The 23,862-nt window shown below is 47.0% G+C and overlaps 1 protein-coding gene across 4 annotated transcripts in view; it reads left to right on the forward strand.

Moving 5' to 3' along the window:
• VPS26C (VPS26 endosomal protein sorting factor C) overlaps positions 1-23,862 on the forward strand; it is a 641,087-nt gene that overhangs the window by 489,499 nt on the left and 127,726 nt on the right. For all 4 annotated transcript variants that reach the window (XM_069636086.1, XM_069636088.1, XM_069636089.1 and 1 more), the window contains one exon: positions 17,046-17,198. In XM_069636086.1, coding sequence (XP_069492187.1) covers positions 17,046-17,198 — 153 coding nt within the window. The remainder of the gene's footprint in view (positions 1-17,045; positions 17,199-23,862) is intronic.

The raw sequence follows: 23,862 nt of genomic DNA on the forward strand, positions 1-23,862 counted from the left end.
CGCACTAACTGTCATCTTCGTGGCTCCCTGCCATATTGCGGCCCATTGTCCTCGGTCTACCTCCAAACCCAGATCTGTATGCCATCCCTTAGCATAGGAAGGATGCCTGGCTAGTGCCCGTACGTTAAGGCAATGATATAGCTACGATATCAGACCAGCTGATCCTACCTGTGTGAAGATCAACTTTTCAAAGGCAGTAAGGGCATTTGTAGCTCCCCTTTTATCGCCCCCTTGTAACACCCAATGAGGTAGCTGCATGTATGTAAAACATGCACCTTCCGAGACCCCAAAGGTCTCTTTGCACTCTGGGAAAGACCTACTGTTGCCCCTCTCAAACATATGTACAATGTATTCACAGCCCCCCCACCCCCGCCTGCCAAGACCGGAAGGTGTTCTTCCCATATGCTGGTGTGAAGCTACTGTTGTGGTAAATTGGTGGGGGGGGCAGGGCCTGGGAATTAAGTTAAATCTAACCTTTGCGCAACTGCGTCCCATACTTTAAATGCTGTGGAAGGTAATTCATTTAGCTAGATGGGGTGATCCCGGTGCAGGATCCACAGTATAAATCGCAGAGGCCAGCTCGCTACATGCTCCTCAAACTGTTTCCACAGTTTAGTGGACTTGGGGTCAACCCAATCACACAGGACCCGCAGCTTTGTTGCCTGAAAATATTTCCAGAGGTTCGGAAACGCTAACCCTTCCTTCTGTCTTGGCCTTCAAAGTCTATAGGCAGCAATTCTGGCTGGCCGGTTGTTCCATACGAAAGTGCTCAAATCCTTTTGGAGGTTCTGTAATGCTTGCCCTGGGGACACCTATGGGTAATCTCAGAACAGAAACAAGTACAAGAGGTTCGGCAGGATAGTCATTTTAATAGCCGCTATTCTGCCCACCAAAGAGAGCTCCTGCAAGCTCAATTTTAATAGGTCATTCCTGATCTCTCTGAGGGTCCGTGCGTAGGTTGCATCGTATAGGCCACTTGCTCGCACTGTGATGTATATCTCAAGATACCAGAGGTTCCTCTCAGCCCACTTAAATAGGAAGATCTAGGCGTTTCATTTCAAATGAAGAAAAAAACTGCTGTCACTTTGTGTTCTCTGTGTTGTTTTGGGTCATTTACCCCTCAGCCAATAGGCAGTGCCTCCTATAGCTCCACCTCTGGAGACCATCTTCAGGCTCTTTACTGCACGTTCAGTGCTGGGAGTCCTCTCCAAAGCTCTCACTTTACTCGACGTGTTCTTCAAGAAAATGTTAAACATACAACTTCAACTTTACATCTTCTGAAAGCTACAGATAGACACAATTTACTATTGTGGGGTTTGGGAGCTTCTACACTCTTGGTAGGGTACAGGTTTACTCTGTTCCTTAGGGGAGAGTTCATTGAAGTGTGCCTTCCTCTCCTCGCCATGACGGATCTTAGACAGCCTTTCCAAACTTGTTCTAGTTAGTCTTTTAACAAAGATATCTGTGTAGAATATAGTCAAAAGAGAAGTCTTTACTGCCTTTGCTCGGCCTATAACTTTAATTCTGGCTCTTTAGTCCATCTTTGTTCAAAGATTTTACCACAGTAAAAAGGTTTGTACACAGAATACGAATGATGCATCAGAAACCCCTTCTTAAAGTGACTTATCTAATTTACTATTCATTTTATTTCAAAGGTATTATGAAGGGCATATCTCATGTCTCGTAATCAGTGTAGTCAAGTGAGGCATGGCTATACATGTAGCATATTGTTTCACAATAACCGTAGTCAAGTGGAAGACTCGGGTGCCACGGGGCTTCGTCTACAGAAAGCCTACTCTCTGAAAAAGCTTCATCCATGTGAAAGGCTTGTTTACCTGAAAGGCGTGTCTACTAGAGAGCCTCATCAATGAAGGAGCCTTGTCTAAGAGAGCCTTGTCAAGGACAGGCTCGTCCATGAGAGAGCCAAACAAGCATGTGCATCTATGAAATATCCAATGCTGGAGAAGGTCAAAGTTACTTACCTGTAACTCCAGCATTAGATCTTGCTGCTCCAGTGCTGCAGAAATGGAGTTACTGAAAAGCAACTATTTCCTTATGTCCCGATGCTCAGCATTCCACAGGGAGATATTCAATGCTTCACATTTGTTGAGATTTACTTTGAACCCGGAGACGGCCCTGTACCTATCGAGGAGCTAGAGTATCTGAGGAAGTGAGTCCTTTGGGTTTGATAGCACTAAAAGAATGTAATCTCTGTACAGCACTATTTTGTGTTCTGCCTCCCTGTATTTGATCCCTTGAATTTCCTTCTTGCTCCTGACCAACTTTGCTAGTGGTTCAACTGACAGTGCGAAGAGTAAGGAGGACAGCGGACATCCCTGCTGTGTCCCCCTGCACACTTGAAAGCCCTGTAAGAGCTGTCCGTTGACAGAAACCTATCCTGTTGGGGCTTTATATATAAAGCAAATATACCCTTTTATAAATTGATCGTCCAGCTCGAATTTATGTAGCACCTGCTGGAGATGGCCCTATTCCACCCGATCGAAAGCCTTTTTGGCATCTAGGGCTACCAGCATGGCAGGGGTTTTGGTTTTTAGTGCAATATTGATAAAGTTCACATCAAAGTGGGTGTTGTCCTCTGCTTGTCTCCCTGCCACGAATCCTGATTGGTCTTTTGACACCAGAGAAGGAAGAACCTGGTCTAGCCTGGCTGTGAGGATCTTAGCATAAAGTTTTCTGTTAGTGTTTAGTACCGCTATGGGGCGATAAGTGCATTGGTTTTGGTCTCTGCCCTCCTTTGGGATCACCGTCATCCTCGTATCCTCCATCGTTTTCGGGACAGAAGCCTCACTCCATATCACATTAAATAACGCTTGGCGCGGCCCCAGCAATGCCCCTACATAGGTCTCGTAAAATTCTAGTGGGAACCCATAGGGCCCCGGTGCTTTCCGTAGTTTAATGGGACTGATGCCTTGAGAATCTCCTCCTTTGTTACTTCAGCATTTAACCCCTCTCTCTGCGCTGCCGTCAGTTTCAGTAAGCTGCATTTATTTAAGAAGGCTTCAATATTCTTTGTTTTGGGGAAATCAGACGTGTAAAGCTTTTTATAAAAGTCATGATATATCTATGCTTGTCTTGCTCTGTATCTGGCAGACCACAACCCCCCCCCACCCCCCAGGCGCAGTTTGCATTTCCCCCACCACTCTCTTGTTGGGGTGAGCTTTACGTTTCTAGGCTAACAACGTACTTGCCTTATTTCCATACATAATAAAGCTGCTTTGTTTTTAAGAGGGTGAATTCTGTTTTGTACCCCTTGATTAGATGGACCTGATTCCTGTAGACCTTACACAAACCTGTTTCCCTTTACTTCCCCTCATATTCCTTCAGTTGCACTACCAGGGCCTGTAGCTCTAACGCTCCTTTCTTCCGGAGACCTCCATCCCCCTTTGAGATTGTCACGCCTCTAATAAAGGCCACGAATGACTCCCAACGTGTCTCCTCCCTTGTCTCCCCCTGGGCATTCTCCTGAAAAAAGTGCACTATCTCCTCGCTTATCTCCTGCTTGCATGCTGGCTCATTAAGAACAGAGGTGTTAAGCCTCCAGTACGAGGTCTTGCGTTCTCTCGGTTGCAGGTCCCAAGCTATTATGACTGGGGCATGGTCCGAGTAAGTAATCGTACCTATCTCTGCTGACCTCACCCTGGTTGTATTGTGCCATCCCACCATAATATAGTCCAGCCTCAAATAAACCTTATGCACATGTGAATAGAATGAGAAGTCACGCCTGTGGGATTCAGGTGTCGCCAGCTGTTCACTAGCCCCGCCTGATCTAACCCCCTAAAGAGTGCTTTGGCTGGTTGTCGTTCCTATGTATGTGCCTCTCGAGACATCCCAGTTAGGATCAAAGGAAAGGTTGAGGTCTCCGGCAAGCAGTATCACCCCAGATAAGAAACCTACCAATTCTTTTAATACCGCACAGCAGAATTCATTTTGGCCTGAGCTTGGGGTGTATATCGAGGCTTTAGTGATGAGCGCTCCATGGAACCACCCTTCTATGAAGAGATGCCTCTCATGCTTGTCTGATTTGGTTTTCACTAACTGAAATTGGACTCGCTTGTGCAGTAGTATGCAGGCCCCCTTAGCCTTATTCTTGGCACAAGTGAAGAACTGGTGCAGGAAGTCTTTCGAGCAAAGTCTGCCCATGTCTTTATGAACAAGGTGTGTTTTCTGCAGACACTCGAAGTCTATTTTTAGTTGAGAAAGCTCCCGCCACAGTCTGCCTCTCTTATGAGGGGTATTCAAGCCCCTCACATTATACGTCAGAATTTTAAATAACATTGCCCAGTTTGTTGGGCCTCCTCGCCCAGTCATGATCCATCCTCCTGCTCTTGTCCATCATCCCTTCCAAGGAAATGTGCTGTCTCTATGGACTGTCCCTCCTTCCCACCCACCCCTGCTTCCGATGTCGCCCCAGCCCCCAACCGAACACATGAGGTGGTCCACCCGGCCCATCTCTCTGGGTCTTCCTAGCAATGGATGGAACCAAGGCCCCCAATTCGACATTGCCGGGAGGGAAAAACAGCATTAATTGTTACCAACCACTTCCTGCAAGGTTCTCATGTGCTCCACTTGACCAACACGCCTAACCACCCAGCCGAAGATTCCGAGCAGAATGTTTGAAGCTCCAGGAATTGAAAAGACTGGGGTATCTAAATGTTGTTTCTGCCTCTTTTTGCTCTTGGAGTGTGGGTACTTCCATCGACCCACTCATGTGCGGGATCCCAGCAGAGCTTGCAGCCGCTCCCAAGGCTCGACTCCATCCCATGGGTATGTCTGTTGTGGTTGCCTGCCGCCTCTGTGTCCTTGCTATTTGGATGTCCTCTGCACACTCCCTCCAGGTAGGACTCGGTCACCCCAGCACCCCTCTGCCTCTGCGGTGCCTCTCTCCTGCAATGCTGAACTGGATTGAACGCCTGGCAGTCACGGTGGTGCTCCTCCTTTCCTCTGTTACTGTGTCTGGGGGCTCTGCAACTGCTCCTCCTCGTGCTGGCAGATGGGGCCGTCAGCAGCGCGCCCGGCAAGGATCAGCCGCCGGTCTGTAGCGACCCGCTCTAGGGATTGTGTAAGGGCGCACCACAGGGACCCCTCACACTGCCTCCCTGGTGCCGTGCCTGCACCTACTTGCTTGTGCTGATGCCCGCAAGTGCGTCTAAGCTCGCCGGGCTGAGGGCGGTCCTCCAGGTGTGGATGCCTCAGCGGTCATGGGGTGCCCAATTTTCACCTGCAGCGCAAGTCTCCCAGGCCTCCCCTGTGACCCATGCGGTCCGCACCGGCGAGGTACCGATCGCCAGTTCTCAGTCAGTGAGGCTGGTGAAATTCGCCCCACCGCTGCCTGAGGGCTCACAGCGTCCGGGCTCACATTTCTTTTCGATTTGTTGCTGTGGTCTGCACTTTGTCAGCTTCTGCTCTCCCGGTGATGTCGGACCAGTTAAGGCAGTCATCTTCAGGGGCCGTTAGCCACGCCCCCCCAATTATTTCTATTGTGTTAATAAATAGACCTTCTGTGCAACCCTGTGCATTTCTTGTCCTGAGAGGCGAGGGAGGCTGTAAGGAATAAATGCTGTTAAATTTGGGGTCCCAGATTCATAAAAAGAACTTAATTAAATAAAGGAAAATTGTGCGTGCCTGGTTTGGGGTGGATGGAAAGTTCCCCTGAATTGGATGTTTCCCGATTAAAACATCATACACAGATGAAAGTTTGGTCTTTGCCCCCTTAACCCACAGTGAGTTCAGTTGCACCATGGAAACACCAATCCAATTTGTCTCCCAATTACAGGACTCGGATGCAGACCTTCACCAAATGCCCAACCCAGGGGGAGGAAGGAGAGCACTATAAAACTGAGAGACCCCATTCGGTCAGTGTAGGTTGTGGAGGTGGTGGTTGTGGCAAGCAGTGGATAGTGCTACAAGAAGTATTGAGGAGTTGCTGGAGGTCTGAATGGGGAAAAAAGAGGATGAGGAAGTGATTAGATCAGGTGACACGTGGTATAGAAATAGTTTGGGCTAAGATCAGAAGGTGAAGGTGGTAAAGAGGGGTTTAACATCAGCAGGTGGTGATGATAAAATTAAGAGGTGAAAGTGGTATAGAGGATGAGATGGCTGTTAGGGAGAATTCTTTCTTTAGGCTGAATTTCCTAACCTAGTGAGTCCCCCAGCAGCTTTGCTGGATTTCTGGAGTTTTTTTTTTTTCTCCTGCCAAGAGTGAGACTATTTTTCTCCCACTCTTGGACATGATTGATGGTGTTACTTTGACTGTTAATGTGTTTTATTGGCTATGGGGTCCTTTACCCCATAGGGTCTCATGTGTTTTTACTATGTGTGTTACACAGCACCCTCCGTGCAGTAACACAGGGGTGTCATAGTGACACCCCACCATAGACTCCATACCCTGGGACTGACTACTGTCTCCCAGGGCATGTAAAGTCACCATTGGCTTTACTAGTCCCAAATTATGAACAGAAACCAGTACAAACCATCATATTGTGGACGTACTGGTCGGGGCAATTCGATTGCCCTGGGGTCTGTTAGTCGAGGGGGCACGTTTCCGTCCCCCCTGATCGAGTTTTGGCTGGTGGCAGTGGATACTACTTTTTATATTCGACCGCAAATATATCCCTATGGGATTTTCCCATTGTTCGAGGCTACCAACTTTAATTATTTAATTCTCATAGCCTCGAATATACCGCCGGTTTATTTATTTAATATTAATTCGCCTGTTGGTATTTTTTGCCAGGACTCGATTCTAAAATGGCATTTGTGTTCTCTTCTGTGACTCCAACCCAAGTTGAGCCCTTTGTTCCACTTTTTGGTGGGCTTCTCCACAGAAGCTTCCAAAAGTGGTGCCACTCTGTCTGGGTACCACAGGGGTTGTGGGAGGGGGTTTAGGCACCCTAGACTGAGTTACCTTGGTAACTCAAGTCGCACTCTTGTGTGATTGGCCCAAGTGGTGAGCCGGCCGGCTCACCACTTAGCATGTTGGATTGACAGGATTGAATACCAACCATATTGATTGTGATAAAACCTTTAATAAACCTATTGCATAAATCATGATTACTAAATAAAAATTTGATATCGGAGAATTACGTCCCCTCTTAGCCAGGTAAGATGACTGAGTTAAATTGTAAATAAACCAAACCATTTTGGTGAATCACAATTATTAACATGAAATACTAGAAGTTCCAATACAGCCTCTATACTTATTCTGTCTTTAATAGTTTGGATCTTATATTCAAAGAAGTGCTGGTGGGGAATAGTATAGACTGGACAAAATTAGATTAATACATCTTCTATGTCAGCAATACAGGTAAGATTAGTTAAGATATTCCCTGCCCACTTTGCAGTGATTCCATTCAAGAAGATGGTATCATATGTGGCTTGTGTGAAAAGAACACTGTCTCTACTAGACCTGGCACATATTAGATAGCTTGGTAGCTGAGGCTCAGAGAGAATTATGTAGCTTCTGAATGATTGTTTCTCTGGTTGTCTTTTTTTTTTTAACAAGATTCTATTGGATTTTCTAATCATAACAAGCTCTGGAGTCATCCGGTATTGAATGTATAAAGCTCATAACAACTTGGAGAGAACCTCCACTGCCCATCCCACTTCCCCACTCCTCCCTCAGGAGTATACTAAGTGGAAGTCATATTGGACATTTCAGTAGGTCGCTTACATAACAAAACACACAGGGTTTCAACATCAAGGTAGATCAATCGGGTTCCACGCCCGCAATCTCACCGGGCAGGAGAGGGCATTATAGTGTTTTTGCATATAGGTCAAGAAGGGCCCCCATATAGTCATTAATAGCATCAAGGAGTCTTTTATATTGGCCTCCAGTTTCTTGAATGCTAGTATATTCCAAACTTTGTCAAGCCACGCACTGATTGTTGGAGATCCTGCCTTTCTCCAGAAGGATAGAAAGTTCGGCCGCCAGCAGAAAGTAAGTCACCAGCCTCTGATCAGCCGTGGTAGAGTCTTGCTGCAGTGCAATAGTGAGTCCCAGAACGCACACTACGGGGTCATCCGGAATGCATATGTTGAGGGTCTTTCAGCCTGGATCTCACCTCCAGCCAAAGATGTTGTATCAGCGGACACCCCCCGCCCCCACAGAACATGCAACAGTGTACCTTTGAGACTGCATCCTCTCCAACATAGCTTGTCGTTGTTCAGGTTGACGCGGTATAGCCGCCCTTGGATTTTATACCAACGTGTCACTATTTTATACCTAGTTTCTTGCCGACACCGTGAGACCCCACAGATTCTTCCCCAATCCTCCATGGGAACACGAGACCCCAAATCCCACTCCCAACCATCACAATACGATTAGCGGTCCACCCCTTTGGGTGAAAATTGATTTGTAGAGTTTGGAAATAAGCCCTTTGGCGTCAGCTGCTTCCTTGGACACCCTTTCTAACTGCATCAACACTCTGGTTGCCAGTGTCCCATTGACAGGGTGGAGGAACCAATGCCTTGTCTGCATGTACCAAAATATATCAATTTCCTCTAACCCTCCACACCCTCACAGTCTTGAAATGTGTAGATTTTCCCTTTGACAAATGAATACCCCATCTTGCTCATCTCTCTTTCTGCCCACGTCAAGAGCCCCCCGTCAGTCTTCCCGGGTGAAAAGTCCTCATTATGAAGAAATGGGGTGAATGGGGAGGGGAAAGTAAAGGTTTCCCTCTTCCTTACAATACTGTCCTAGACCTCGAGAGAAACCCTTGTAATAGGGTTCAGGTAGAGGCTAGGCGCCCAAGTGTGCTGGGCCAGCCACAGTTGTGTTCATAGATGTCTCCCCGCTACGGCTTGTTCCATATTACCCCAAGCTTCTCTGAGTCCCTTTGCACCCAGTCAATCAATGGGTGTATTTGCGAAGCTCTATAGCATTGCCAAAGCCTCTACAGTCCCTAGTTGCATACAATGCGGTCCTGCTGACTCTAGGGGAGCCCCCCTCCACAGAAAATGTAGCAAGATAGCATCCCAATTCCCAATCGTGCCTTTAGAGTAAAAATAGGGATTGACTGAAAGAGGTATAAGAATCTTGGGAGGATTTCATTCTGACTAGTGCCATCTTCCCCAACTGTGACTGTCGCAAGGCTCCCAAGCGGTGTAAGCATCTCCTGATGTTTCTCACTCTCACTAAGGCCAGGTAATTAACTCTGAACAGATCCCCAATTTTACTAGTTTTGTTGACCCAAGATATGCTATACTTTTAGCAGCCGAGGTAAAGGGGAACCTCTGCTGGAGGTCCTCGCTCAGGCAGAGAGGAACATTTAGACCCGGGATCTCTGACTTGCCGTTGTTTATTTTAAATCTGTAGGCCCTACCATAGCTGTTGATTTCCTCTGCTACATTTCGTAACGAGTCTAGGGGATCCGATAGCGTTAAAATCACATCATCCGTGAAAAGCAGTGAGAGGGGACATCCCTGCCTGGTACCTCGATTAAGCGGGATCGGTGCAGTCACTGCCCCGTTGATCAACAACTTTGCGGAAGGAGTCTCATTATTGGAGTAAATCATTTGGATCATTTTGGGCCCAAAGTTAAACTTCTGCAATACTTCCAGCAGAAAGCCCCATTCAACACGATAAAATTCTTTTTCAGTGTTGAGCGTCAACAAAAGCGTATGATTGGGGCTTCTCCCCAATTTGTCTATTAGGTGTATGAGCCTCCTTATATTATCAATGGTACCCCATCCCCTAATAAATCCAGACTGATCTGGGCTAATAGGAATAGGCATGAACCTCTCCAACCTAGTCGTCAGAATTTTCGTGAATATCTTGGAGTTTAGGTTTAATAATGGTATGGACCTATAGGATAAGCAGAGCTTGGGGTCTTTCCCTGGCTTGGGTATCAGGGTCACCTGGGCCTCTTATCATTGAGGCCGGACGATGGCCACCATTTCTCACTGAGCTAAACACAACCAGGTGCTTGGCCAGTATCTGACCCAAGGACTGGTAAAAGCTGGCCGTGAGGCCGTCTGGGCCAGAGCTTTGTTAGGTTTCAATGCTTTGATAGCCTGAATAACTTTGTGTGCGTCGATTGGAGCTTTCAGAAATTCCTTCGCCCCTCCTGCCAGCTGAGGCAGTTCCACTCCTTCTAAGTATGCTTTTATATCCCCCTGGAGTGCTGGAGGTGTAAAGTTCTGTATCAAAGGCATTTAATAGCTCACTCTTTTTGCCCTCATCCCCCCACTCCTTCCCCTGAGTGTCGGCAATGGAATGGATGAATGCCTGGCTTGTCACCTGCTTAAGGAGGTGTGCTAAGAGTGTCCCTGGAACATTTCTCTGCTCGTAGAATTTGTGGCGAACCCGGAGCATAGTCCTTTCGGCTTTTTGAGGCCTCAAGAGTCTCAAGTGATTCTTAGTTACTGCAGAGCCCTAAGATGTCACCTGCTAGGATTCAAAGCAAAGGCTTTGTATGCCCTCCTCACCTCTCCTATTAGCTGCTCCTCCGACCTGGCCCAGAGCACACTTCATCGCGGCTGCGCTTGCTGATCTTACTCACCTGGCAACTGTTTTCCGCGCATCCCAGTGGATGCCCTCTGCTGTGTCCTCAGGGTGATTATTGGCAAGATATTCCCGAATAATTGCTCCTTTTAAGTCCTCTAAGCACCCCGGATCTCACAGGATACTGGGCGGGAGCCACCATTGGTAGGTCTTGCAGTGATGCAATAAGTCTTTCATTCTCACTGTCACCATATCATGATCTAAAAGGGTCATGGGCTCAATGTCTTTGGAGAGGACAAAGTGAGCCATACCTGTCGGGATAAAATATAGTCAATTTGTGATGCCGACAAGTGTACATGCGAGTTGTATATGTAGGCAGCACCATCCGGGTGTAGATTTTGCCATACATCCACCACATTCAGGTTGGTTTTGTGATTCTTGAGAATGGAAGATGCCGAGCCTGTGGTGGAGTTAGGTGGTCCGAGTTGACCCCATCCATTACTAGGTTCATGTCGCCCATTAGGAGAACTTCCCCTTGGCCCCTTTTCCCCACCTCCTCTAGCATCCTCAGCATAAAAGGTTCCTACGCTGAGTTAGGGCCATAGAAAATATAGTGATTCCCCTGCCCTGGAACTCCCCGTCAACCATTGTATACCTGCCCTCAGTGTCTTTGTTGGTTGCTATGTGCGTAAAACCCACATCCTTGTGCATTAGTAGCGACTCCCTCACCCCTTTACTGTTTGAGGAGTGATATTGGTGTGGAAATGATCTATGCTCAAAGTCTTCCCTGGTCCTTTTTTAATATGTGGGTTTCCTGGAGCCCTATTATATGCAGCTGCAGTCTAGTCAGCACCCTAAACAGCAGTGTATGTTTACCCAGGATGCTCAAGCCACAGGTGTTTATAGTCCCTAAATTAGTCACCATGGTCCACTAATGAGTGTCCTACTACCCGTGAGATGTAATTGACCATTGCAAACCCTTTCTTCTCCTAGCTCCCCATTGTGTCTATGTAAGGTATTGTCCATCTGCAAGGTAATACTGCTTAGAACCTGTGAAAAACCGTCCCTGTGGTAACTTATGCCTTTAGCACCTCAGGTAGCACCCCTCTGGTAACTCCCAAGGTACCCCAGTATATCTGCCAGTCAGTAAAATACCTGATCTGAAAGATAAACCTCCCTTACCCACCCCCCCCATACGACCCAGCCTATCAGTAGGTTTCGGTATGCCGCGAAAGAATCGCTGCAGGTCTCGTCCCATCTAACTAAACAAATTCTACAGATTACAACAAAAACATTGTGAGATCCTCAACTTGGAGAAATACTCCTTAACACTGCTAAACAGTTCTTCGCCCATGGGTAATGTGGTGATCGACATGTAGTCGGGCACAACCATCCTGCCGGTCCCTCGCCGAGGCCCGGTACAAGGTGAGCAGTTCCAATCACTGCCTAGTCATCGGTCGGCTCTTTTTCCCTGATTGCACCATGCGCCAGGAGCCCTCTCCTCGGGTCCTTCCAGTGCTTGCTGCGGGCTGTGCTGTTCCCTCCTCACTTAATGTGATTTTCAATCGTCAGGCTCCTTCCTCTGCCGAGAATTCTGTGTGCACTGCATCACTCATCTTGAACTGGAGGGCACATGGATACGTCCACCTGTATCAGATGTGTTGGCGCCGTAGCTCCTCCGTGATGGGTTTCATAAGCCTTCTATTTGCGAGAGTAGACTGGGAGACGTCTTGGAATATTTGGACTGTGGCGTCCAGAAACTGGATAGGATTTACCCTTCTTGCCTCCCCCAGGATTGCTTCCTTGACTTGGTAATCCTGGAATTTCACCACAATATTTCTCTGGGGAATTGAGGGGAGTGCGGTTTTTGTCATCTCTCTTTGGGGGCATTCTATACACCCTGTCCATCTTAATATTTTCAGGGGGGTTGTCCAACATGACCTACGATGGGAGCTCTCGAATGCAGTCCTCAATGTCTTTGCCCTCGGTTCACCTCACGCAGGAACTTCACTTTAAGGTTATCTCGCCTCGCCTTGTTCTCCAGGTCATCACATTCAGCCTTGAGACTATCATTACTATCCTGGAGGGCTGACAGTCTTCCTTGGACCTCACTTATGTCCGTCTCAAGCGTGGTGAGGTAGCGCTTGTTGTGGTCCACCCTGTCTTCCAAGGCCACTACCTCCCTCCTGATCTCGGTGGTGGACTCCATCATCTCCTTTCGAAGCTCAGTTATTTCAGAGTGTAGCAAGTTCCTTCTGTCCTGTCAGAGCAGGTCAAGGGACTGGGTGAGAAGCTCTAGCGTGAGAAGCGGCACACTGGGCGTGAAACGTAACTCCTTTGATGTATCTTCAGCGATGGCTTCTGCTGGAGGGTCCTGTGTTGCAGGAGTTGACAAGAATCCCTGTACTGGAGCCTTTCGATTTTTTTAGGGGCCTTTGACTTTCTGCTTCATTCACAGGACGTTACCCTTGCTCCTGGATGGGGCCAACTCCGGTCCACCCCTCCTTCTGCAGCAGGCACCTCTCCTTCTATGCCCAAGGTCTATGGGGAGTAGGGGGGGGCCTGGCCCACCACACACAGAATTATTGAGGTATTTGCTGGCGGAGCAGGGTGTTAGGCAGAATCCTGTGCAGTTCCCTTAGTGAGCACTACAGAAGATTAAGTCTACAGGTATGAGCAATAAATCCCCTTTGGTATCAGTCTGTACCACATCGATTTAGTTGGTAGCTGTGGCTAAGCAGTCAGACTTATCTCAAGAGGGAGATGAGCAGTATTCAGGGTTTACACAATAGGGCCAAAATACTATGGTACAAGGAAACACTGACCAAGGCTTTGTATTAAAAATAATATATATATTTATTTTACACCTTCTAGTTCAACACATAAATCACAGTTATTAAAGCAAGTTAAAATCAGTCAAGAAAAGGATACACAACTCCCTAGTTAAATTGTAGACAAGTTTGAGCAAGAGTGAAAAGTGAGCAAAACGGCACAGTGAAAACCAAACACAAATGGCACTCTAGCAATTTCTCACAAGGGAGGGAAAGCACAAGTTATACAGGAATATATTCTTAGACCCCCTAGCAACACTTCCCAATAAGTTTGTGAACAAGTTTAGGCAAGGCAGTACTTTAGCACGTAGACTACTTAAATGAAAACCGAGCAAAATGGCACTTCACAAGTTTAAAAAGTGGGAAGGAAAAGGTGGTTATAAGAATTAGGTGCACCAACACAATTCTAGTTGGGAACCAATCTGGAGAAGGCAGTTCTAACAAATTCAGCCAGAGTCAATAGGCTTGTGCCAGAGTCAGTGGTACCGGGCAAGAGAGCCCAGGAGCAAAATGTTCTTGTAGCTGCAGTCAAGTCTTTGTTAAACGATTTGAAAAGGTGGATGCAGAAGGTGAAGGACAATGTTAGACGATAGGGGCGGCCAGCCCAACAGGTAGGTAAAGGATTTAAAACATCTTTAGCACTACCACACGGAAAGGGAGGCCTGGCGGAACAAAGTACCTTGAAATGTATAACAGGCTCCTGCGGTGGCAGTTGTTCTTGGCAGTTCCTGCAGTTCGGGAGATCCAGTAGAGGAAGAGAGACTCTCGTCGTGGAGGAAGGTGCGAGTTACTGCACTGCCCCGGGATGAAACCAGCCATGGTGCTGTCAAACAAATAAAAGGTACACTCCTTTAAGTCGCGTACCGGGTGGACGGGTGCCTGGCTATCCGGTCTCCGAGTGCAGGGCACTGGCGATTTGACCAAGGCAGGTCCGGGAAGGCAATTGGCAAACTGGTTGGCCCCACCAGCTCAAGGGAAGAAGGCTCTTGCAGATGAAGATCTTCTCTCGTCGTGTGGAGAAAAGTGGTGAGACGCTGCAGCAGGGCTTCACTGGTGGTTCAGTTGTTGCAGATGTCTTTGGCTTCTCTCCTCTTCGGCTTCTTAGTTCCAGTGGCGACGTCGGTGTCCGCTCATTTGGTCGAAACCAAATGGTTGAAAAAAAAATGGTCGAAATTTTTTATTTTTATTTATTTATACATTTTTTCGTTTTGTTTGGTTAAAAAAAAATATATTAAAAGGGGGGTTGGGCGGGCCCCCCCCCACCCCCCAAAATGTAATAAAAAAATTCGACCATTTGGTGTCGACCAAATGACTGGTAACAGCGACGTCTTGCTCTTCCAGTCCACAGGGCCCTGCTTTTATGCAAAAAGATCCCCATTCATACAGCCTAGCTGTCACTCACACAGTGGAGTGGTCATCCTGGCGGACCTGTCCAGGGGTCCTACTCCCCCTCCCACACAGTGGTTCCACTCCAGACACAGTGGCGCCGAAAGGAGGGCTTCTGGGCAGAAGCCCACCAAAAGGACGAACAAAGGATCCCCGACCTGGGTTAGGAATTTAGAGAAAGACACGAGAAAGAATTTATATAAAAGTTCTGGCAAATGAAACCTACCGGAGTAAAGTTAATATTAAAATACTGATGCTGTCAGTAAATGTGGTATCCTCGAACAATGGGAAAATCCCATAGGAAAATATTCGGGGTCGAATATTTTTGGTAGTAACCACTGCCACCAGCCAGAAACGTTTGAGAGAGGGACTGTACGGTACCCTCTCGAAAATGAACTTAAGGGAAAAACTATTAACCCTTTCCAGTACCTCCATAGTAAGATGGGTTGTACTGGTTTTGTTCATAAAGAGTGACTAGTAAAGTCAATAGTGACTTTACATGCCCTGGGAGACAGTAGTCAGTCCCAGGGTATGGAGTCTATGTTTCGGGGTCGCTATGACACCCCTGTGTCGCTGCACAGAGGGTTCTGTGTGACACATGTGGATAAAGATGGTTCCTATGGGGGTGAGATAAACCCCATAGACATTAAACACAATAAAATAGCCTAGAACATACATAGCAAATATGCCTAAGAGTGGGAAAAAGAATCACACTCTTAGCAGGAGAAAAAAACAAACCCTTCAAATCCAGCAAAGCTGCTGGGGACTCTATAGGCAAGGGAAATTATCCATTAAATGAGAATTCTCCCTAACACAGGGGCAGCTGAGTGTTAATGACCCGCAGAGTTTGCTCCTCACACTCGATCAGCTCATCTTGCACCAATGGGCAGGGTTCAGGGGCCTCTCTGCTGCCTGCACATCGGGTCCACCGCCTTCTTCTGTAGCCAGACTGAAGGGCTTCTTAGCGAGAGTGCACCTCCGACCTCCGCACTACCACCCAATGGGCTTTGATGCTATGGATCCATAAGGCAGGGGGAAAGTGCCCCCCTCACAGCTACTCCAGGCATTGACCCTCTTAAACGTTTTTATAAATCAGCGGGTCCCAATAGCCTTCATGCACCCCGCATTCATCGCCTCTCCGTAGTGCTATCTTTTGAAATTCTGGCACAACCCAGGTCACGTAGCCAGGCCCTACGCTCTCCCCACACAGGGGGCGAGCCACCTGACTTCTTCTTGTGACCTGTCCACAGACATTGCCTTTGGCCTCCCAACTCTTGTCTCTGGCCGGCACAGGGGGCGGCGTGGCTCACGGCTGACCCCCTTGAGTCAGCTCATAGTTCGCGCGTCCCACTACAGCCGGCATGATGGCACGCTGGGTGCCTTACCGGCTCCTCAGCGCGTTCTTTACAACCTGCAGCAGCGGTCTCTGGGCTCCCTCAGTTGATCGCTGCGACCTCTACCTCTGGTATAAATGCGGGAGACACAGATATGCAACTTCATTTCACTGGCAGCATTACAGTCAGGTCGATGGTCGGAGCAGGTAAGGGTTAGGTGTCCTACCTCTCTGCCATCTTGGCCACGCCCTGCTTGTTTCTCTAGTTCTAGTTCTTTGGTCATCTTGTATCTCATTCGGATGGTGGAAATGCTGGAGTCTGCCATAGCTTTTGTAATGGGCCCATCGAATAGAGAAGCATTGCAGTTTGCCATCTGCAGATCTTTTTTAATAAAAGCCACATCAGGTATTTTTACAACATTTCATTCGCTTCCCACCACAGAAAACATTATTCTGTTGGTCAGCACTGCTTTGTCAATCAACCATACCCTTAACCAAACTTTCACTGGTTCCAGTTTCAGCATATCTTCTATAGGGGAAATACAAAGTTCCTGGTGGACAGCATAGTTTGGTAATGATTGTGGCAGACCCAAAATGTGTTTTAAGAAAGAAAAATGTCCACAGCATAAAAGTGACATGTCTTGGAAGCTCCGAAATACTTGCCCTGCATATAGCGATGGCCTTAGGTTTGGCATTGTACACCCTTAGTATGATTAGAATTGGTTGGGCCTCATACCGGTTAGAGAATCTTTATAACTGCCTATGTTGACTCAGCAAGGTTCCACCTTGAAAAATGCCAAGGATAACGTGAACATTTTACCAGCCCTTAACCTGCTCCATCTGGAGAATCTGTAATATCACTCTGTCCATCATCCATTCCAGCCCTCAAATCCATCCATCTGATCTATCTAGCCCAACGAGCAACTGAGCATTACCTAAAATAAATATATGTTTATGTAAATGTGTTTTCATTGTACATTTACGACTTTATAATTTTTGATATGCCACAATTTTCTTTTTATTTTGTTCAAAGGATGTGCTGAAGGTTATGCCAGAGATGCCACTGAGATCCAGAACATTCAGATAGCTGAAGGAGATATCTGCAGAGGTCTACCCATTCCTATTTACATGGTCTTTCCCAGGCTGTTTACTTGTCCCACTTTGGAAACTACCAACTTCAAAATTGGTAATATGTTTATTTTGCTACTTGGCTGTCAGAGTGATGTCTATTTCTGCAAGGTTCATAATGTGCAGTGCTACGGTAAAAAAGAAAATCAGTAAAAGTGATTGAAAGCCTTCTGCTTTGCTTCCCTTGTAATTTTGCTCATTATTATAGGGAAACTGATTAGTCCATAAGAATATTAGTACAGAAAGATGATATCTCTCTTTGTGAATATCTTGTATTGTTACAATTGCACACATCACCCTAAAGTGATGTGCGGTTGGGATACTTTGATGAGCTGGTGGCAGCAGATATTTTTCTACCATGCTTTATACATTTTACTTGTGTACTTTTGCATTTCCCGCAAAGGGCTACTAAAGGTAGCTAGCACCGGAAGGTGGCTGTGCCACAAGGTTTTTGCTTGTCTTTTGGCAATGTTCTTTGGCATTCTTCCTGACTTCTCAGGTCAGGAAATGCCATATGTGGAATGCCCTTTCCCAGGGAAAGCTACTGCTTTCACAGGAAAAAGGTGTGTGAGAGCTTGGATGCAGGGGCTGGTCCCAGTACTCCAGGTGCATGAATGCCTGTTGTTGGACGGATGTGGTGGCCAGTGGCTATCCCCAATTGGATAGCCACTGCTTGTTTCAATGTTGCAGAACCTTACAATTGCTGGACTTGGGGAGCTTCCTGTCCATAAAAAAAATATGGATAAAAGCTGCAGCCATTCTTCAGATCATCATTGGAGCCAAGTCCTCTATGAAGAAGTCAGCCCGTTGATGATCCCTGCAGCTGACCAGCACCAACTCCATTGAAGTCCAGGTGAAGCCTTGCTCCTCTGCCTGATCTCAAGACACCCCTCATAGGTGCTTCGACACCTGGACTGGTGGAAACCACCAGTCTCGACTCCCTGCTCAAGGATCCTTGCCTTCTGAGCCTTCGGACGTGTTCTGGGACCAGCTAGTGGACTGACCAGCTCCCCCCTAGGCTACCGGAGGGTCTTCAATGTGTACAACAAGACGCCTGCTCCTGCATTTTAGCCTTCTTGCATCAAAGGAAGCAGGTTGCTCCTTTGTTCATTCCTGGAAGATCGCCGACCCCTGGGCCTTCCTCGACCTGACCCAGCACAGAAGATTGTGTCCCCAAAGGATTCTGGAACCTCAGCAGTGATCCCTGGAGAAATCAGAGTCAGGGGGTAAGTAACATACCTGTTGCTTTTACCCCTTTTCTCAATAGGGTTACGTGGGCGTAAGGTCCTGTCCCTTAACTAATCTTTCCTGACTTTGGATCAGTGGAGTCCTGCTTTAAGATACCTTCCTAGGCCTATCCTAGTGACTGGGATTGAGTTTGTTTGCTATCCTGAAATTTTACTTACCTTTTTGACTTTTTGTATTAACGACTGGCATCGTCCAAATCTCTTAATAAAAGTACCTGCGAAGTAGAACTTTGGAACTGGTGACTTTAGGGCACAAGGCCCCAAACCCCCTTAGGGTTGGACTTAAGTGTCAGGGGAAGCGCTTCTGTGGTTATTGTGTCTGTACTGAATGTCATGCATATAAGTACTTGCCTGTATTTAATTGGTTATGGAAGTATATGCTTTTTGTCTTCTATAGTATATATAGAATATATTATAGAATATTGTGTAAATATATATATATATATATATATATATATATATATATATTTTATAGAAAGTGTGAAAATATTTGACTAGAGGTTTAATTTGCTTAGTGTGTATTTTAACCCCTTAACTGCTGAGGGTTTTCCCTCCCAGTGCCGAGCCCTTTTCTGGTGATTTTGGTATGCAACCATTCAATTCCTTGTAACTTTCTTGTTACATCTGATATCTGGGCCTCATTTGGCCCCTTTTGTTCCCACATGTAGGCGGTCAAAACGCCACGAAGGAATCCCAGTTTGCTATATGGGGGTGAAAGAAAATACCAGAAAAGAGAGCAGATGTTGTGTCTTTTTAGAAAATGCCAATAAAATGATGTACAAAGAAGCCTCTGTTTTTTTCTTTGTAAGTGCTAGGAACAAATGGTTTGCTGTTCTGAATTTGACATTTTCCAGACTTTCAAGAACAGGTTGCGTGGAAACAAAAAAAAAACAATTTTATAAGGTTTTGTGAGAGGCAGGTGATTTCTTTCTCTTTCTTTCCAATAGGACATGCTTGGACGGAATGTAAGAAGAGGGTAGGAAAGCTGAATGGGAAGAGAAAGGGGCATATATTTCTGAAAACTAGACAAAATTCCAAGTTTATGAAGGGGTCACTTGCGCAGGACAGGCAAAAACTATGTAGGTACAATTCCCATAGTTTGGGGAAAAATTGGAAAAATCACAGAAAAAAAGGTATTTGTAGGACATGTTTGGACCTGTAAGGTAATGGCTTCTGGTAATGGCTTCTGTGCATATTGAGAAAAGCAATGCACCGCTACATTCCCCCGACTTTTCTATTCAGGAAATCACAAATATTTCATCATGTTTCACAAAATAAGCAATACCACAAGCCAAATACTGAAACATGGTACACAGGGTTCTTATGCTGACGGCCAAAACAGACGTACTTAGCGTGTGGAAAAAGGAAAACAAATGTGGTGAGGAATAGTAAGAATACATTTCTAGAAAGAGCACAGGCAGACCTTTTGAAGGATAGGTGACTTGAGCAGTTTACAAAAGCATACAGTGCCTAAAGCAGCGACAAATGTAGGTTATATTTGGGAAATGAAAGAATTGTGTACAAAGTGCAGTAGAAAATGTAGGGAAACATTATCAAAACCAAGAGAAAACAACAAATGTCTCACCTTCCCACATTCCCACAGGTGTTCCGACGAAAACGGTACCTCACATGTGTGGGTGCACCTACCTGGGTGCAAAGGGAAAAGGCTAAACCACTGCTATCCCCAAAGGGTTTCGAGAGAGGAAATATTTAGGATTTTGCTCTTGTGGCCAACCTACAGATTTCAGCCTGGGGTATCGCAGCCACCAAGGAAAGCAGGGAACCCCATGCATTTTTTAAAAGAAGACACCCGCGGGAATCCACAGAGGTCTGACCTACGCAAATCACCCCAGAATCTATTATCCACAAGCCCTGGCAAAGTCCAAAATTTAGGGGAAAAAAACACAATTTTCAGACATTTCCCACCATGAAACCACCAAACCACAATGTCCTACCTTCCCACATTCCCACGGGTGTCCCGATGAAAACGGTACCTCATATGTGTGGGTGCACCTACCTGGGCAGAAAAAGTGTCGACCGTCCACAAGTACGATGACAGTCCCAGGGAGCCCCGACAGTGTCCCCATCCTTACCCTGAGTAAAAAGCTCTAACGCAGCGCAGCCAGAACTCCCGGACAGTCGGAGTGATGTACCAGCAATGGGCACCCGTCTCCCATGTGGATTGATCGTCCCCAAGCCCAGCGGTGGTTCCAGGGAGACCCGACAGGGTCCCCATCCATTCCCAGAGGGAAATTCTGTAACGCAACCCAGCAAGAGCTCCAGGATGGTCGGGGGTGATGTCCCCAGCCTTGGTCAGCTGTCTCCCATATGGGTTGAAAGTCCCCAAGCCCAGCAATGGTTCCAGGGAGCCCCGGCAGCTGTGACTGGGCTGCCTTATAGCTATTCCCTCCAGGAAGGGACGGGGACCCAGCCGGGGCTCTCTGGGGCAGCCGCTGAGCTTGGGTGCTGTCCATCCAAATGGGAGACAGGCACCCAAGGCCGGTGACATCACTCCCGACCATCCTGGAGCTCTGGATGGCCTGCATTACAGAATTTCCCTCTGGAAAAGGATGAGGAACCCTGCCAGTGCTCCCTGGGACTGCTGCTGTGCTTGGGGCGGTCAACCCACATGGGAGACAGCTGTCCAAGACCAGGGACATCACCCCTGACCATTCTGGAGCTCTGGCTGGGATGCATTACGGATTTCCCCTCTGGGAAAGGATGGGGACCTTGCCAGTGCTCCCTGGGACTACAGGGACATCGCCCCCCACCATCCTGGAGCTCTGGCTGGCCTGCGGTACAGCTTCTCCCTCTACCGCTTTACCAAAAAAATGAACTTATTTTGGATTGGCTAATAGACAAAAGGCACTGGTACCTTTTGAACACAGAGAAGCAGGCTTCATTACATCCGTAGTGCATAGAGCAACCCCACTACCAAGAGTCTCCTCCCCATTTCCATACCTAACGCTGGCGAAACACTAACTTTTTCAAGTACAAACTCATTCCTACTGAACAGTACCCAGTGCAACATTTTGGCTCCAGATTAGCGTCGCCATGATGACATTCACTACAAATGACTAAAAGACAAGTCCGCTAAACACGCCCACCCAGAAAGGTATGTTTTTGTTCGGGCAGCTAACATGGTTAATGTAAACTGTGTACTACACACTTTGTACATGCATAGTGTCTGTACAAACCATGCACTTGTGCATTTCTTTGTCCTACTGCACTCAGGATTTTGAAAACTTTTGACTCCCATAATGCTCTAAGTTGTATACGTGGAAGATACAATCCAAGGATATACCACGTGGAATACTTCAAATGTCAGTCTACCGCTGCCCTGTTTTTAGACTTTTTTAGGTGTGCCATAATGTAAATTTTTGTCATGTACAGTTTCTCAAACAACACTTGGCACTTATGGAGCCCCTGACTTATTTTATGTCCTACTTATAGGGAGACCTACTCCAGGCCCAAGAAGAAGCCATCTCGCCGAAATGTCTCGGGACAGTGCATCTCAGTGCCTCTACTGTCCCCATAAACGCATACAAACTGTTTGATTGACATCAAGACGTAGACCACGTGTTAGGTCACCCTCTTGCCTGGCATTGCAACTTAGCTTGTTATTATTAGTTGCATTTCATGGATGAAATTAATTTATACATGTTATATCACAAGTTACTGTAGGTGATGGTTTTACACAATTTTCACTGCACCACTCTGTATATTAAAGTTAAAACGTTTTTTGGATGAGTCTTTTCAAAAACAGTGCGTAAAAAACAGAAGAAATAAGAAAATAAGAAAATGATACAGAAAGATGTATACTAAAAGAAGCAAATGAACAGCTAAATAATTAAATGCTGATGCTGCTGAATATTAATGTCTGACTATTTAGTCACTTGAGTTCTATTGCACACAGAATAAGTTGGATTGTGTTAAACATGACAGAATAAAATTGAGTTTACAGAAACTTAAAGGTAAACCCTTCTTTCCAGACGTCAGGACAACCCCCTTGTGTCTCTAGTTTGTTCAGCCCATAGTCCTGCTGTCCCTAGGGCTGTGCTTCCAGTTAACAAGTCCCAGGGAGCCCCAGCAGGGTCCCTGTCCTTTCCCAGAGAGTCTCCCCTTTCCAACGACACCTCCCTCGATCAAAACGGCATAGAAAGGCCTGAGATCGAGGGAGGAACTTACCTTCCATTTCACCGCTGAAGCCAGAAATGGCGGTGAAATTTACATTCAGTGTCACGTCAGCCCTCATTACGCATGCTGACGTGACACTGAAGGAAATCCAACCCCCGGGCCCTGAGGAGGAACAACCTCCTCACATAGCCCGGGGTTTGGATTTAGAGTTTGTGCCAAAAAGGGCAAGCTATCTCGTCCTCGGCACTGGAAACATAATGCTGAGGATGAGATAGCTCGTCCTTGGCACTTAAGGCATTGCAGGCTTAATAAATCATTGTTTCTCCTGCATGGGGTCTAGCATGGATTCACATGCTCATGAATATTACCTGTCGTCAGGCTGGGAATCATTTTTAAAAGAAAAAGCAGTTTAACTTTCACTTCAAAACGGTATTTCTTCTCTACACCAATCACTGTCCTCTGGGTCATACTGCCCCCATCCAATGACGGTCCCCTCTCTAAGCCCCGCCTCTGGCAGCCATCTTCAGATTTGTACTGCACGCTTCGGTGTTGGGAGTCCTCGAGTTGCTCTCCAAACTATTTGTATGGTTTTCCGTGTTTTTCGACAGAAAAAGTTCAATTTTAGTTTCAAAGAGCCTGTGTGCTCTTTTCTTCATCTGCTGGCAGCAGGGACCCGTTGTCGGTGAAGTTCCGCGCCCCTAAAGGGCGAAGATCCATTGAAGATTCTAGAAGACCATCTTGGGCCTACTTCGCTCCCTTCGACCATGAAGGAGGAGAAGGTGGGAAGGTCCCTCTTCAAGCCTTGCACCAAATGTAGGCTACGGAATGTGTTTGTGGAGGACAAGCACCTACAATGCCTCTACTGCCTTCACCCGGACCATATGGAAGTAGAGTGTGAAATATGCCTTGGTTTCTGGAAGAAAACGACGGACAGGCATAGTAGGCTGGCAGCAATGCTTAACACGAACAAGGCCTCTGACGCGTGCTCCGAGTAGGGTCATGCCTCGTCCAGGACCGGCCGGTCCGAGGAGCGGTCTTCTAAGTCCTTAGAGGGTGCCTCATCCATGGGGGCCAAGGAGAAGGCCAAGATCCACAAGTCTGAGTCCACCGGGTTCGCCGCGGAAGTGGGTCCTAAAGTGGATAGGGCGTGATTCGCATCACCTTCCGCCTCCATTGCCAACCTACCATCAAGCTCCTCGTCAAAGAGAAAGTAGTCTACCCTGGCTAAGCTACGGGAGAAATCTGAGAAGCCGCAGACAGATGAGAAGAAGCCCGCACAGCCCAAGCAAGCTAAACCGGCACAGGCAAAGATCTTGTCGGGGATTCGGTCAACAGCTA

This window comes from Ambystoma mexicanum, chromosome 7p (assembly GCF_040938575.1).
Source record: "Ambystoma mexicanum isolate Mex_15411 chromosome 7p, UKY_AmexF1_1, whole genome shotgun sequence".
Lineage (NCBI taxonomy): Eukaryota > Metazoa > Chordata > Amphibia > Caudata > Ambystomatidae > Ambystoma > Ambystoma mexicanum.